We start from the raw sequence: 18816 nt of genomic DNA, 5'->3' as shown, positions 1-18816 counted from the left end.
TCAGCCCACGAGCCATTTTTAGGCCACGGCGACGCGGGTTTCAATCAAGTCGCCTCTTTACTTTGCGAAACATTTCAGCTAATGTTGCTGTTTTCTTCCGTCCACTTCCTTGACGTCGGGCTACGCTACCAGTATCACGGCAACGATGGTATGAAACACAAAAGATTTATTCACATTTAAATGCTACAGTGCTCTAACGATAGCCACCAAATATAAATAAATCACATTATCACGCTTGAATTCCATCACAAATAACTTTTTTTCCGGAAAATTGTCATTAAAATGGTTTTGTGCGCTTGTAAACAATATAATGAGCTGTCACTGGAATAATTTTAACAGCTGTCGGATAAGTGGCTTTGAAATGACAACAGTGTGAAGATGGTTACAGTTTTTTCGTCTCACCCTGTATATAACATTGTTGCTTATAAGAAGAGAAATTTACTTCAATTAAATTTTGACTATGGACACACGTTATTATAAAAGAATTTATTCAATGTTTTGGCAATCTACTGTTAACATGAACGTTTATAAATACATCTAACGATTTCGTATTACGTAGCATAACTAATTTGTACGCAATGCAAGGACTTGGTTTGCAAAGTATAAAAAAAAATCCAGCTGTAAGTAAAGTTATAAAATTATTATTCAGTAATAAAATAAATATACTCTTTTCCTCATCCTTTAATTTAATTTGTTACAGCTTATTCCGCTTTATGTTTGCGTTGCAGCAGGGGCCTGCGGAGCGGTCTATTACATTCTTCGTTTAGCAACTAGAAATCCGGATGTCACATGGAATCGGTCATCAAATCCGGAGCCTTGGCAAGAATACAAAGACAAGCAATATAAAGTACCAACAACTTACATAACTAATTATTATAAACTAAATCACATTATTTTCATCATTTAATTTTCAGTTTTATTCGCCTATCAGGGACTATAGCAAAACGAAGTCTCCGGCTCCAAATTATGAGAACTAGGAAGTATCTTAAATTTTCTCTAAATGGAAACATTTTTCAAAGCAATGTTACATAAATAATTGTTCCCGAAAGAGAACAAAAATATAACAACATAAAGACCACAAAATATCCGTTATAAAAAAAAGTGTATGTTTTTTTTATTAAGAAAAAGCTTCAGTTTTTGAAAAATTTTAATTTATTTTTTTATTTTCTCGTGCAAATATGTTATTTTAGAATAGTTACGATTCTATTACATGAGAGACTTGACTAATTTTTTCTTAAGAATATACTTTATCTCGCTTGTTGTGAATAACCGTCGCTGACACATTTTAAGTTTTAATAGAATTAATCATCTCTTCTCAACGAAGTTTTCCATAAAGATAGCCCCACGTCACATTTATTCATAAGAATCTTATTTATTTGAATTGAAAAATAAAAACTGCTGACTACTGGGACTTGCGTACCCAGCCTATTTTTAAAAGTAGAAAATTGTCATCTACAGAATAAAATTCCAATTTTGACTCCTTGAAAATGTGGCTTAAACACGGAATACCTGGTGGCACCTTCATATAAGGGCTATTGGGAACCACAGATTTTATTCAGTTCCTACTATCCCCACAATACAAAAAGCTACGAAGACTAACTTTGCTAAGCTATCATTAATTTTGTGCAATTGTCACTAAGGAACAAAACACAGTAGTAATATAATTTTATTACCAACAAATATACATTTTCAATGATACGTAATTAAATTAGGAACAAAGAAAACAAGTTGTCTGAATTAAATTTTTTCTCAAAGCCAAGGAAAATGGTACCGGTTTTCTGCAAAGTTGTTGTCAAAGTTTCAATAACCAAATTATCAGTAAAAAATGTGGCTAAAACCACTAAAATACCAAATATTTGGAGATATCGCCTTATGAGTGATACAAGAAATAATGAAACTATTCAAGCAGTCACCTGCCACAACATATAGAGAGGTACTGTCATATGGGAGCTATCAGATTAGGATTAAAGAAGTACAGTTATGTGGGACAGATGTAACATGTTGATTCGAGTTGTGAAAGATTCGAAAGAAATAAGGTTTTAGCAAACACTAAAATTCCAAATATTCGGAGGTATCGCCTTATGAGTGATACAAGAAATAATGAGAATAATGAAATAACAAAGAATAATGATCAGCATATCGAGATATATAAGAAATTGTGGACACATATATACAATGTTCTACCACAGAAGGTAAAACCGTTAAGTCTTTAAGTACTGATTTTTTTACAATTGTGTCAGAAATGTGATCTAAGCCGTTACAATACCGAATATCGGAAGGTGCCAGATATAAGCGCAACAGGAAAATGTGGACCTATATAGACAATGTTTTGCCACAAGAGGTTATATGAGTTATAAATAATTCTATTAAAAAATGTGGTTCATATTCCTTAAATACCGAATAATGGAATATTCTGTAGAATGAAGGCATATAGAAAATGTTCTGCCACAGGAGGTAGATCGTGCCGGAGGTGGGGGATTAGCGTTGCTTTTGGACCACTCTGTCTAGTACAGACCTATCACGCCTGAGCTTGACGCTAATGACCCTTACATGAAATGTGTGGAACCTCCGAGGTAGAGGTACTTATGTACGTTCCGCCGTTAAGTGGCTGTGCCCCGCGTTATATGCCCAACATCACATCGTTATACTCAGACCACCGCCCCGTTATCGTCGCCATCCCCACATTTTCCTTAACTACGCGAAAGCTAATTGGCAAGAATTCAAAGAATATTCCAAACACCGCTTCTCAGCAGAGGCAGCAGAGCAAATTATATTAATTACAGAATAAGGGAACTAACCCTGAGATAAACAGGTTATTTGACGAGCATAAGTAAAAAAAGTAGAAAGAACATCTATCGAATATTGGAAATGAGTTGATCGAAGACCAGTCTCATTGGACGGCTTTGAAGTAAGAGATTCGAAGATTTTAACCTACAATAAAATGCTGCGGATGCAATATTTGTTGGCTGTTGTAAACATAATCATCTCAATCACCATCTGGTGGATAGAAAATCTCCCAGGCAAGTAAGGAAATACATTCATGATCTGAGAGAAAGAGAGGTACAGAAATATCAGAGAGCCTCTTGATCAACTTCTCTGATTCACTCTTATGTGGTCAAAGCAGCTGAAGAATGAAAGTTGTCGCACCTCAGAGGACTTCAACGAATATGTTAGAGTAAGCTTGATCACACTTACTAAAAATTCAATCAGCGGGACAGATGTAAAATGTTGATACAAGTTGCCTAACGGAAGAAAAAAGATTCGAGCAAACACGAGTTGATCAAGTCTCTGTGTTGGTATTCAAACCGCTCACATGGCTGATTCATAGGGGCCATCATCTCGGATGAGTATGAATGGTGTGATTCAACTTTGTAGATTGAGTGATTTGATTAAAACACAAAAAATCAGCAAAATCATGATATGTATTTTACTAAGCATTTCAAAATCTAAAACAATATTTAAAAAATAATAAACAGAAAACTTATAATATTATTTGGCTTTTGTGCATATTAGACGCGCATTATTTCCTAAAATAGAAAAATATGGTTTTAAAAATAACAAGTAAAAAAGCTGTAAGTTTTTCCGGGCCGAACTTTGTATTCCCTCCACCATTTGGTACAAATTTGAAAATTTTCAAAAAAATAAAACCGTTAAAATTTTCGTTAAAATCTTAAAAATACCGAATGTAGCCGCATATTAGGGTCTATACGACGACGTAGACCTGCATAGGCATAATACCGAATATCGGGGGGTACCGTTGTATGGGGGCTATAAGAAGACATGGACCACAGACACTTTTCTGTCACAGGCTGTAGTTTCCATTACGAACTTCAAATGCGAAATTTGAAATAGTTCTGGTAAATAATGTCGCTAAAATCATCAAAATACAGAATATCGGGGGGTACCGTTATATGGGGGACCTACATGGCTCATTTTATGTCTTAGGGTGTAGTATCTATTACTAACTTCAAATGCGAAATGTGAAACAATTTCTGTAAATTATGTCTCTAAAATGATCAAAATACCCAATATCGGGAAGTACCGTTATACGGGGGCTATACAAAGCCGTGGACCTACATGGCCCATTCTTTGAAGCCAGAAGTCCTGCAGACATAATACACCTTTGAGTAAAATTGTATCAACCTACTTCATTTCGTTCGGAAGCTAGAGTGATTTCCACAGACGGACGGACATTGCTAAATCGACATATAATTTTATGCTGATCAAGAATATATATACTTTGTGGGGTCTAAAATGTATATTTCGAGGTGTTACAAAGGGAATGACAAACTTAATATACCCTATGGTGGAGGGTATAAAAAGGGACACATCAATTGTATTTAATAAACAAACAATGTTCAAATATATTTTGAATGGATGTTCCACACAAGACATATAGTGTAGTTCCCACTTGCAACATTTTCAGTTGCACTCTTACAACGATTGAATGTTTGAATAAACAATAATGATGAGCACTCTACTGAAAGAAACAAATCACAGTTGCAATTGTTAACATTTTTAACTACGAGTGAGATCAGAACTTAAAGCTTTTAACGGGTTCTACCTCCTGTGGCAGAATATTGTAATATCACTGTACCTCCCCAGTGATGCCAAATTATATTGTAATCGGTTCAGATTTGGATATAGCTCCCATATATATTTTCCACCGATTTCGTTCATTTGATGCCTCAAACACAATATGAATGTTCGATTCCAATGAAATTTGGAATGTGTGACGGGATTTAATCCGAAAATAAATTTGTCAAATTATATTCAAATCGGTTCAGATTTGGATATAGCTCCCATATATATTTTCGGCCGATTTCAAGCATTTGATGCACCAAACACGCAATGTATCCCCAATTTCAATGAAATTTGAAACGTGTGATAGATTTTATCTAAAAAATTGATTTCCCAAATTATATTGAAATCGGTTCAGATTTGGATATAGCTCCCATATACATTTTCGACCGATTTCATGTATTTGGTGGACCAAACACGACATGTATTTCCAATTGTAATGAAATTTAAAATAAGTAACGGAATTGGGAGCCAAAATAAATTTGTCAAATTAAATTGAAATCGGTTCAGATTTGGATATAGCTCCCATATATATTTTCGAGCGATTTCATGTATTTGATGCACCATACACGATAAGTATGTTCGATTCCAAAGAAATTTGGAATATGTAACGGGATTTTGATTAGAAAATAAATTAGTCAAATTATATTAAAATCGGTTCAAATTTGGATATAGCTCTCATATATATTTTCGACCGATTTCATGTATTGTATTCACAAAACACGATACGTATTTCCGATTCCAATGAAATTCGGCATGAGTGGCTAAATTTGGTACAAAAATAAATTTGACAAATTATATTCAAATACGCTCAGATTTGATTATAGCTCCCATATATATACTCAGCCGATTTCACATATTTAATGCACCCAAAGCGAGAGAGACGAAATCTGGCACCAGAAAAAAATTGCCAAATTATATTGACATCAGTTGAGGTTTGGGTATAGCTAACATATATATTTCGGGCGATTTCCTACATGTTATGCACCAAAACTGATATATATGTCCGATACCAATGAAATTCAGAATGCGTAACGGAATTTGGTTACAATAATAAATATGACAAATTAATTGGAAATTAGTTTAGATTTGGATATAGCTCCCATATATATATATATATATATATATATATATATATATATATATATATATATATATATATATATATATTCACATATTAGACGCACCAATTTCAATGAAATATGAAAAGTGTGGCGGAATTTGGTGCAAAAGTAATTTTTTTAAAATTATATTTAAATCGGATCAGATTGGGATATGATTTTAATAACAACTTTTGACCCACAAACACAACAATTCATTTGAAATACGCTTATTACGGCCAAGTATGTTGCTATCCCGAATTCACTAATTGCAATAGAAATGCCACTCAACTTCAAAAGATTGCAGTTTACTGCACGCTTGGTATTTGCTATGAAATAAATAAATCCGAAGGACAAACCCTTCGTGTATGTATGTCATGTTACTGCTTTTCTAATGGTTTTGTTTATTTACGCATTAAAGTAGTGCAATAATTTTTTTTTTTTAATTCTTAATTTTGTTTTTTTTTAACCAACATATATTCGTAAATAAAATTTTGAATGCATATAAAATCAAAAGGGGTAGCGAAGCGCACCGGGTTCAGCTAGTATATATATATATATATATATATATATATATATATATATATATATATATATATATATATATATATATATATATATAAGCGGAAAAATTCTTATTATTATTTGTAAAGAGAAATAAATATTTATGGCTGGATTGGATCGCTCTGAACAACATTAAAGACGTGCATAATTTCAGCTGAATGCACCACTTCCGACAGTTTTCAACATCGATTTGGGATGTACGTCTATGTGAAACAAACTCCAATAACAAAAATTGAGCTGAGTTTTCACATAGGGCTTTTATAGATGTTCTATATCATATAGTTTTTTAATACTCAAATTAAAGCCCAATGATGAACAATAAGATAAGGATGAACAATAAGATTAAACAAATGTTCGGTCCCGTGTTATTTTCTAATATTCACAATTTTTCATGTTTCTGCCATAATTTCCGACTGAATGAAACCCAGTTTGATATTTTGGAGTTTATTTCATATAGACGTACATCCCAAATCTACGTTACAAATTCAATAAAATACAAATATACTTAAATAAATGTCTATGCCTAAATAAATAGCTTAAAGACCAAGACAGACTCTACCGAAATAAGGGACAAAAAAAGAAAAAAGTGGCAAAGACCCCAAGACTCACTTAAATCATATGATGGTTATACCAAAACGTGATCATTTTTGCCAGGATATTACTAACATTTGCCGATACTAGTATGGAAAATATGGTTAAAATGTAAAATATACTTAAGATCAGGTTTTACCCTTTTCTGGGCTTATGACCAATATCATGACGTGCAAAAGCGATTAAAGGTATTTTGAAAGTGTAGAAATAATTTCTGGAATGATATAATTCATTTTCTTACTAAATGTCCATTTCGCTCTACTATTTTTGCTCCCTTTACATTCGGATTATGTCAATTGAAATAAGTAGATTCACGTTCTGTTGGTCATTTTTGTTTGTTAAAATGTGTTCGCATCTTCAAGCTGAAGCACAATGTACGTCCAGGGGTTAAAAGCCAAATGCAAATTTTAGACATGGCATATTTTCACGCGATTTGTCACAATCCGTCAAGCCGTTCTTAAATTATAAGCGTAGTTACTAACATTACTTTTTTATATGGTGAAAATAATTCTTTATTTTATAAGACTTCTGAAATAAATACATAAAATCTATAAATAAAAGTTTTGTCGCTTTATACTACCCTTAAAAGTTTACAAATTATTTTAGAATTCAAAAAAAAAAAAATGTACATTCGAAAATAGTAAGTAAAAAATCGAAAAAAAACATGCTATAAAAACTATTACAATTGTACATTTCAAAAGTCAAAATGAAAATGTTAATATTTCACATTTTTACACGATTTTTTTTTTTTGGATATTATCCTTACCTGCCAAGAGATAATTCCGAATTTGTCTGAACCCTTAAAATCAGACCAGCGGTTCTTGAGTTATAAGCGTAGTAACTAACACAACTTTCTTTTCTATATAGATAGATTAAATAACTTGAAATAATTTTTATTCAAAGCAATACACGAACATACACATATGTGTATAAGTTTTGACATAATAGGTGCTCCAAAATAAACAATTAACAAGTTAAAAAGCAGTAAGTTCGGCCGGGCCGAACTTTTAATACCCTCCACCATTTACAACGAATTTGGAAATTTTCAAAAAATAAAATCCTTAAAAAATTCTGTTAAAATTTTAAAAATACCGAATATAGCCGTTATGTTGGGGTCTATACGACGTGGACATACATATGCATTGTTTGTCATAAGCCATTACCATATTCAAATTCGAAACTGGACCCGCACCGACAATTTTCTGTCACAGACTGTAGTTCCCATAACGAACTTCAAATATCAAATTTTAAACAATTCCGGTTAATAATGTCGCTAAAATCATCAAAATACCGAACATAGCGACGTGCCGTTATATGGGGGCTATACGAAGACGTGGACCTGCACAGACAATTTTCAGTCTTAGGGTGTAGAATCCATTTGGAACTTAAAATACCAAATTTGAAACAATTCCAGTGAATAATGTCGCTAAAATCATCAAAATACCGAATATAGGGAGTTACCGTTATATTGGGGCTATACGAAGACGTGGACCTGCAAAGACAATTTTCTGTCTTAGGGTGTAGTATCCATTTGGAACTTCAAATACCAGATTTGAAACAATTCCCGTGAATAATGTCGCTAAAATCATCAAAATACCGAATATCGGGAGGTACCGTTATATGGGGGCTATACGAAGACATAGACTTGCACAGACAATTTTCTATCTTAGGGTGTAGTATCCATTTGGAACTTCAAATACCAAATTTGAAACAATTCCGGTGAATAACGTCGCTAAAATCATCAAAATACCGAATATAGGGAGGTACCGTTATATTGGGGCTATGCGAAGACGTGGACCTGCAAAGACAAATTTCTGTCTTAGGGTGTAGTATCCATTTGGAACTTCAAATACCAGATTTGAAACAATTCCCGTGAATAATGTCGCTAAAATCATCAAAATACCGAATATCGGGAGGTACCGTCATATGGGGGCTATACGAAGACATAGACTTGCACAGATAATTTTCTATCTTAGGGTGTAGTATCCATTTGGAACTTAAAATACCAAATTTGAAACAATTCCGGTGAATAACGTCGCTAAAATCATCAAAATACCGAAAATCCGGAGGTGCCGTTATATGGGAGCTATATGAAAACGTGGACCTACATGGCCCATTTACGAACTTAACCTGCCTACTGGAAAAATAAACATGTGTGCAAAATTTTAGCCATCTATCTCAATTTATTCGAAAGATAGCGTGATTACAACAGACAGACAGACGGACAGACAGACAGACAGACAGACAGACGGACAGACAGACAGACAGACAGACGGACATCGCTAAATCGACTTAGAATTTTACGCTGATCAAGAATATATATACTTTGTTGGGTCTGACATGAGTATTTCGAGGAGTTACAAACGGAATGACAAAGTTAATATACCCTCCATAGTATGGTGGAGGGTATAAAAAAGCAGCTAAGTTCGGCCGGGTCGAACTTTTATTACTCTTCACTATTTGGAAAGAACCTTAAAATTTTAAGAAAAGAAATTCCGAAAACTACTTCAATGAAAACCGTTATATGGGGATTAAAGAAGGCGTGGAAATGTTTATGAAACATTTTGTCATGTCAATATCGAATATCGGAAGGTATTATATATATACGAAAACGTTAACCTACATACGAAGTTCTTTGTCATAGGCATTACCATTACGAACTTTAAATACGAAATGTGTTACACTTCCGGTGAATAATGTCGAAAAATCATGAAAATACCGAGTATCGGGAGGTACCGTCATATGGGGGCTATACGAATACGTGGACCTGCATACGAATTTTTTTGCCATAGGTTGTAGTACCCATTAAGATCTTCCAATACGAACTTGAATAATGTCTCTGAAATTATTAAAATAGCAAATATCGGGAGGTACCGTAATATAGGGGCTATACGATGTCGTGGACCTATACAGACAATACTCAAAAGGAACTCCTTCTGTGCATTTTCCGACAATTCCATTGAAAAAACTGGCTACAATCATCAAAATACCGAATATTGGAGGGTGACTTTGTATGGGGGCTATACGATATCGTGGACTGGTATAGCCCATCTTCGAGCTTGACGTGCCTGCATCCAAAGACTGATTTGTGCAAAATTTTAGCTTCCTACCTTAATTCGTTTGCCTATAACGTGATTACAACAGACGGACAGACGCCTAAATCGTCAAGAATATGTATGTACTATGTTAGGTTTAAAATTATTATTTCGATGAATTACAAACGAAATGACGAACTTTATATACCCTCATATGTATGTTAAGGAGTATAAAAAAGCCTGTGGTGGTGTCCTTATATCCATTTAACAAATTTTGCCAATGAAATAATGTAATTTAGGTATTCTGTGAAAACATACACACAGTCTTAGGATAAAACTGCTTAGTGTTACTATTATAGATTCAAATTTGCGAACAACCCCAGCATTCCATTCATATTTTGTGTTTCTTCTGAAGATAAAAATGTTGTTAACATTTAGCAAAATAACCTAAATCATATATATATATATATATATATATATATATATATATATATATATATATATATATATATATATATATATATATATATATATATATGCCGGCCCGTAGTTTTTGTCGATTAAAAGTTTTAAAATACCTGTACCCATATTTATGCCGTGGTCTTTAATATTTAAACCGTGGGCTTCAAATGTGTGAATGTGCTATACAAATCTATTAAAAAGTATATATCAATCTTATCCCCATGTAAGGGATCAAATTAATTTTTAGTATAGTAAAAATCGTAGCAAAATCTTCCAGTCAAATGAGCAGAAATTTGGAATTTACTGAATGATTTAAGAATAACCAAAGTTAATTACTTTTTTCAACCCATTTGTTAAATCAGTCAAATGATTTTTTAATATTATTTAAATTTGATTTGTTGCTCAAAGAGCATTTTTGAAAACATAGAATTATTTAAATTAATTATTTTCATTACTTAATATTTTAACTCAACAAGAGCCACCTTAATGTTTTTTCTGCTTTCCTTTTCTATTATTTACTTTGAATTCGCCCTAAAGAGAATCCATCATTACAAGCATTGTTATTGTAAACATGGATGAGCAGTCAGACGATCAAGCGATAGGCAGAGAACGCACATACGTACAAACATACATACATACGTTGAGTGCATCATCTCTGTTTATGTTATTGCTCTGCCTCTGCTGATCGCTCTGCTGCTATTCAATGCAAAAAATATTGTCCCGCTATTCTTTTGGTTGTTAAACCAGAATAGAAAATAAATAAAACATTCTTATTTGAAACATTTGAAGGAAGCAGAAGTGTTTTAATTTGGTGACGGGCTAGAGGCAAACAAAACAGTAAAATATTACCCAACATACCTGTTGAGTAAAATTTCATATAAATTGAAAATTGTCATAAAAGTTAAATAAATCTTGCCCATTGGAGCAAATAGAAGGAAATTAAGGATTTTCTTTACAAAAACCATCAACAAGTTGGACGGCTATTTTTTTTGCTCGTCGAGGAATTTATCAATAAAGTAGATGCTGTAAACCAAACAAGAGCCAAAGCAAGAACAGAGCAACAGACCTGTAACGCCAATTACGTGAGTAAGTCAAGAGTTCCTGGGACAGTAAGAACGACTTAGAAGGAAATATTGTGCAAGGTATAAGGAGCGTCTGGTAAGAAGCTATTGGATTTCTTTTGTGTCATTAACATACTCAAACCGAACCCTTGAGTGAGGAGTTTGTTCGATTGCATATTGGACAAATTCCGGGGTTGTCAAAATAGGCAATCCTCAAACACCATTAGCACCTACGATTGTGCATTAGAGTCCTCATAAGTCCCCCTAATCATGTCGGTCTGTTTTTCCGCCAAAAGGTGGACTTGAGGGGGTACTATTACATGAAAAAATTCTAAAATTTGTAGATATGTTAAAATTTTTGTGTAAGATTTTCACCCCCCAAATACATATTTTTAACCAAATTCTTTGAAATATGGTAAAATCAGGAGGTACCTTTATATGGGCACTACTCCGAAACATCGACCAAACTGAAAAAAATTTCGCGTGATTTAAATAAGTAAAAATAGTTTTATCCACCTCATGATTGAGGGCAGAATGATTTCATAATAGTCAAATATAATTACTATTTTACACCCATTACCGTAAGATGGGAATTAATTTTATTTGTCATTTAAATTGTAAGTTGGAGACCCCATAAAGTCCATGTTTTTCATCATAGTCCCGTGCTACTTTCTTATATTTGTAATTTGTTAATGTTTCCACAATATATTTCATATAGATGTACATCCCAAATCTACGTTTCTCTTGAGGGTTACAAATTCAATAGAATACAAAATTTTCTTTTCTGACCACACATTAGATGAGAAAGTGGACTTCGGGATAATCCAATGTAGGGACTTCACTTAAATAAATTCCTATATGGCAATTATCTGTATGATGGTTCCCTACCACAGGGTAGCATAAATACAATCTTTAGCCATATCAATTGATAAATGTGGTCAAAAACAACATGGGCCCTACTCTGAAAATTTCAAATTTTATGCGAAGAGGTTCTCTACCCCCTTAGAAACAAAGATACCAAATAAGGGCCAACAAATGAAAAAAGTGGCCAAGACTCCAAAAATATCTTAAATCATACAATGGTTATATAAATATGAAATCGGGTAGTACCCTTATCCGTGAGTTATGATCGATATCATGGCCTGCAAAAGCGATTTAAGGTATCTTGAATGTTTGGAAGGAATTTCTGGAAGAATAGAAATCCTTTTCTTACTAAAAGTCCCATTCGCTCTACTATTTTGTACCCTTAACATTTGGTATTTTACTGATTGTACTCTCAAAGAATTTTGCATTTTGAGCTCTCATTGGACGGATTATTGTTACATGAAAGAAGTAGGTCCATCTTTGAAATGAGCCCTATTAGGCATTTTCGGTCATTTTTGTTTGTTTAAATGTGTTCGCATCTTCCAGCTGAACCACGATGTCGGCCATGGAGTTGAAAGGTAGATGTCAGTTAACATCGTGTTTCGCACTTCTTTCATTTTTTGGTGAAAAATTGTATATAGTGAAAAACTATTTTTTATTTTGTTCACAAAAAATCCACTGAATTAAATATGATAATACAAATGGAAAACAAGTAAAAAACATTAAGTTCGGCCGGGCCAAACTTTTAATACCATCCACCTTAGGGTAAAAGAAACATTAGAAGAAATGTGGCAAAAACCATTAAAATGCCGATTATGGGCAGGTACCGTTATATGGGGGCTATACCAAAACGTGGACCTATAATTACAATGTTTCGCCACCGGAGCTGGAACCCATTATGACCCACAAATACCAATTTCTAGACAAATCAGTGAAAAAATGTGGCAAAAACCATCAAAATACCGAATATCGGGAGGTACCGTTATATGGGGGCTATATCAAATCATGGACCCATGCATGCAATGTTTCGCCACCGAAGCTGGAACCAATTATGACCAACAAATACCAATTTTCGAACAAATCCCTGAAAAAATGTGGCAAAAATCATCAAATTACCGAATATCGGGAGGTACCGTTATATGGGGGCTATACCAAAACGTGGACCTATAATTACAATGTTTCGCCACCGGAGCTGGAACCCATTATGACCAACAAATACCGATTTTCAGACAAATCCGTGAAAAAATGTGGTAAAAAACTAAAATACTAAATATCGGGAGGTACCTTTATATGGGGGCTTTACCACAACGTGGACCTATACATGCAATGTTTTGCCACACGCTCAGGGACCCGCTATGACCTACAAATACCAATTTTAAGACAAATCCGTGAAAAAATGTGGCATAAATCATCAAAATACCGAATATCGGGAGGTACCGTTATATGGGGACTATTCCAAATTATGGACCCATACATGCAATGTTCCGCCACCGGAGCTGGAAACCATTATGACCCACAAATACCAATTTTTAGACAAATCGGTGAAAAAATGTGGTAAAAAAAACTAAAATACTAAATATCGGGAGGTACCTTTATATGGGGGCTATACCACAACGTGGACATATACATGCAATGTTTTGCCACACGCTCAGGGACCCGCTATGACCTACAAATACCAATTTAAAGACAAATCCGTGAAAAAATGTGGCATAAATCATCAAAATACCGAATATCGGGAGGTACCGTTATATGGGGACTATACCAGAACGTGGACCGATATATCTCATTTTCAATACCAACCATCCTAGACACAATGCAAATAGCTCTGCTAAATTTTGGAGCTCTACGTCAAATAATGTGGGCTGTATCGTGATTTCATCAGACAGACAGACGGACAGACAGACAGACAGACGGACAGACAGACAGACGGACATCGTTAAATCGACTTAGAATTTTATGCTGATTATGAATATATATACTTTATGGGGTCAAAAACGAATATTTAGGGATGTTACAAACGGAATGACAAAGTTAATATACCCTCCTTTCCAAGGTGGAGGGTATAAAAATGACTTTTACACCAAACTCTGCCACACCTTTCATAATTCATTGAAATTGGTGCGTCAAATATGTGAAATCGGCCGAGAATATATATGGGAGCTATATTCAAATCTTAACTAATTTCCAATTAATTTATCACATTTATTATTATAACCAAATTCCGCCACACATTCTGAATTTCATTGGAATCGGTCATATATATCGTGTTTGGAGCATAATATGTATGAAATCGGCCGAAATATATATGTTAGCTATATCCAAACCTCAACTAATTTCAATATAATTTGGCAATTTTTGCTGGTGCCAGATTTTGTCTCTCTCGCTTTGGGTGCATCAAATATGTGAAATCGGCTGAGTATATATTTGGGAGCTATAATCACATCTGAGCGTATTTGAATATAATTTGTCAAATTTATTTTTGTACCAAATTTAGCCACTCATGCCGAATTTCGTTGGAATCGGAAATACGTATCGTGTTTTGTGCATCAAATATGTGAAATCGGCGGAAAATATATATGGGAGCTATATCCAAATCTGAACCGATTTTAATATAATTTGACTAATTTATTTTCTAATCAAAAGCCCGTTACATATTCCAAATTTCCTTGGAATCGAACATACATATCGTGTATGGTGCATAAAATACATGAAATCGGTCGAAAATATATATGAGAGCTATATCCAAAACTGAACGGATTTTAATATAATTTGACAAATGTATATTTGTTTTAATTTCCGCTACACATTCCAAATTTCATTGAAATTAGAGATACATAGCGTGTTTGGTGCATCAAATACATGAAATCGGTCGAAAATATATATGGGAGCTATATCCAAATCTGAACCGATTTCAATTTAATTTGACAAATTCATTTTGGCTCCCAATTCCGTTACTTATTTTAAATTTCATTACAATTGGAAGTACATGTCGTGTTTGGTCCACCAAATACATGAAATCGGCCGAAAATGTATATGGGAGCTATTTCCAAATCTGAACCGATTTCAATATAATTTGGGAAATCAATTTTTTAGATAAAATCTATCACACGTTTCAAATTTCATTGAAATTGGGGATACATAGCGTGTTTGGTGCATCAAATGCTTGAAATCGGCCGAAAATATATATGGGAGATATATCCAAATCTGAACCGATTTTAATATAATTTGAGTAATTTATTTTCTAATCAAAATCCCGTTACATATTCCAAATTTCTTTGGAATCGAACACACATATCGTGTATGGTGCATAAAATACATGAAATCGGTCGAAAATATATATGAGAGCTATATCCAAATCTGAACCGATTTTAATATAATTTGACAAATGTATATTTGTTTTAATTTCCGCTACACATTCCAAATTTCATTGAAATTAGAGATACATAGCGTGTTTGGTGCATCAAATACATGAAATCGGTCGAAAATATATATGGGAGCTATATCCAAATCTGAACCGATTTCAATTTAATTTGACAAATTCATTTTGGCTCCCAATTCCGTTACTTATTTTAAATTTCATTACAATTGGAAATACATGTCGTGTTTGGTGCATCAAATGCTTGAAATCGGCCGAAAATATATATGGGAGCTATATCCAAATCTGAACCGATTTCAATATAATTTGACAAATTTATTTTCGGATTAAATCCCGTCACACATTCCAAATTTCATTGGAATCAAACATTCATATTGTGTTTGAGGCATCAAATGAACGATATCGGTCGAAAATATATATGGGAGCTATATCCAAATCTGAACCGATTACAATATAATTTGGCAAACTTATTTTTGTTCCAAATTCCGTTACGTATTCCAAATTTGGAGACTGTATCTTCAACCAATCAATAGATATGTGCATATAAAATCTAAATTTTTGGGAGGTATCTCCGATTCTGATGCTATATCTCCAGTTCCAAGTGGAAATTCACAAATGTATATAGCCTATGTTACTTTCAGGCGATGTTGCAGTATATATGGAAATTTTCAGGAAAATCTATTCAGCGGTTTTCGAGTCCATAATTTACAAACAAACAAACAAACATACAAACATTTTCCTCTTTTATAGATATAGAAGATATATTTAGAATTAGTATTGCCAAGGTTTTTTCTGAGGTATTTCTAAGTTATATGCTTTTGTGGGAATCCAAGTTTAGATGTTACGAGAATATTAACAATTTGAAGAATGGTAAGCTGTACCAGTGTATCCGAGAATATCTTTCTGACATCACTTACAGAACAAAGCTGTGTCTGCGACTAATCCTCTAAGCATTGGAAGCGTGGTTTTACATGTGATATTGAGCTTCACAGAGCTCAATGAAATTGAGTAGAATTGTTGAACCATTCCGAGTCAAAGATGGGGTTGTCATGGTGATGGTGTGGGCCGCCATAACAGCCGATGGTCGCTCTCCGGACTCAGCACCATCGCACTCAGCACGCGCCAACTAAGAATGGTTACAGAATGAGGTTCCTCGCTTCATTTCCAGCGCACAATGGCCACCAAAATCTTGGGATACAACAACTGGTACAACTTACCATTCTTCAAATTGTTAATGTTCTCGTAACATCTAAACTTCGATTCCCACCAAAAGCACATCCACGATTGATGCAATTATTTATATAAGTTATCGTTGTTCCAACAGTTTTGGCACAGTTACGCGTTTGCTTTAGCACATTTAACATTCCCATAGGTTCTTTACATTTGAGTAGCCAAATACTGTGCTGCAATGTCAGCAAAGCGGCGGCAGAGCTACAGCAGTGGAGCTTAGATTAAGAAAAATAAAATATTATTAAGTTAGTGGATAACAACTTATAGAAGTTTCAACATGTACATCAAAAATGCAATAAATGTAATAAAGAATAATAATAAAATTTCAAACTTGGCGCCCACCTAGAAAAAACAAGTCGAAGTGAATGATAACGAAAAGAAGACAACACTAATTGACACCAAGGAACGATTCTTCTTGGGCAGCGTTGAGAATATACCGGATGTCTGAACGACAAAATAAGGAGAACTATTTGTCACCATGGAACGATTTTCGTTGGGCAGCGTTGAAAATACACTGGAAGTCTGGAAAACACTAGAAATAAGGTGCTGGGTGCAACCGATGCGGTACTCTCATCTTTTAACAAAGTGCTAAATTTTAATGCAATGATTGCATTACTGGAGTTCTAGGACGAAGTAGAAAAGAAACTAACGTTATTAGCAAACAAGACCATTATGTCATATGAAAACAGTGTAGCGGACACTATAAACGGAAAGTATGGATCATCAAATCATCTTAACGATTATTATAATCTATCTGCAGTTAAAATTTCTTGTATAGTTGCCGACGTTTTCATTTTACCCGAACTGACATCATTTGACGGCGTCAATGGCCTTGACATATTGAATAAGGCACACGCGTCTATTGATTTAAAATCAAACACAATCACTCATGACAACGGAAAGAAACTATTTTATTCATAACTAGGCAGGACATAAATCGTCTGCAATTTCAGGCCAAGTCGGTACCAAACCATTTGAATGAAGCATTTTGCAAGGTAATTGAAAGTGTCCAATCTTGGTGGAAGTAAATGTTTTACCACAATTGACTTGAAATCGGGTTTTCACCAGATACAGCTATCAGAACAAGATAGGAAAAAACGGAAAATAAGAGTTTTGTAGACTGCCCTTCGGCAATGCTCCAAGCATTTTTCAGAGGGCGATAGATGACGTGTTAAGAGAACAGATCGGGACGAGGTGTTTTGTTTACGTAGACGATGTAATCATATTCTCGAAAGAGGAGCAACAACACTTACAAGATGTGGAATTAGTACTATTTGCAGTCTATTTGAAGCCAATATGAGGGTTTCGCCTGAAAAATCAAAATTCTTCCAATCTGAGGTTGAATATTTGGTATTTCTAGTTTCCCAAGACTATTTGTCACCAATTTTTCCGAGCCTACCACTCTAAGTGGATTAAGATCATTTTTAGGATTGGCGGGATATTACCGCTCTTTTAAAAAGACTTTGCCAAGATTGCAAAGCCACTCTCAAACATACAGAGAGGAGAATATGGCCGAGTTTCTGCATCGCAGTCAAAAAAAAAAAAAAAAAATCAAAATTGATTTGACCAGTGAACAAAAAGAGGCATTCAACACAATAAAAGAAATCCTAACGTCCGAAGATGTAACGCTAACATATCCAGACTTTCGGAAACCATTTGATTTAACGACGGTTGCATCGTCACACGCAATAGGAACTGTCCTTTCACAAGGAGGCAGACCTATCAATATGATCTCCCGCATTTTATCCGAAAGCGAGGAACATTACGCCACTAATGAGCGGGAGTTGTTGGCCATCGTCTGGGCACTAAAGACGCTTAGAAATTATCTCTACGGAGTATCAGATCTGAATGAATTCACAGATCATCAACCACTAACATTTGCCGTTTCGGACAGAAATCCGAACTCAAAAATCAGAAGATGGAAAGCATTTATTGACGAATGGCATGCAAGG

The 18816-nt window shown here is 34.3% G+C and overlaps 1 protein-coding gene across 1 annotated transcript; it reads left to right on the top strand.

Moving 5' to 3' along the window:
- The first annotated feature begins 460 nt into the window (after window positions 1-460).
- On the top strand, window positions 461-1151 carry LOC101889557 (cytochrome c oxidase subunit NDUFA4). Its single transcript, XM_005190867.4, has 3 exons — window positions 461-620; window positions 701-847; window positions 915-1151. The coding sequence occupies exons 1-3, from the start codon at window positions 579-581 to the stop codon at window positions 975-977; spliced, it is 252 nt and encodes an 83-aa protein (XP_005190924.1). The 5' UTR covers window positions 461-578; the 3' UTR covers window positions 978-1151.
- The last annotated feature ends 17665 nt before the right edge of the window (window positions 1152-18816 follow it).

This window comes from Musca domestica, unplaced genomic scaffold, assembly GCF_030504385.1.
Source record: "Musca domestica strain aabys unplaced genomic scaffold, Musca_domestica.polishedcontigs.V.1.1 4, whole genome shotgun sequence".
NCBI lineage: Eukaryota > Metazoa > Arthropoda > Insecta > Diptera > Muscidae > Musca > Musca domestica.
This window is presented reverse-complemented; position numbering and strand designations above follow the sequence as displayed.

What these genes read in the sequence shown, in the direction of transcription:
- LOC101889557 (XM_005190867.4), top strand. Translation starts at nt 579, where the DNA reads ATGCAAGGACTTGGTTTGCAAAGTATAAAAAAAAATCCAGCT. An exon ending in GTATAAAAAAAAATCCAGCT is followed by an intron (nt 621 to 700) that starts GTAAGTAAAGTT and finishes AATTTGTTACAG; the next exon opens with CTTATTCCGCTTTATGTTTG. An exon ending in ACAAAGACAAGCAATATAAA is followed by an intron (nt 848 to 914) that starts GTACCAACAACT and finishes TTTAATTTTCAG; the next exon opens with TTTTATTCGCCTATCAGGGA.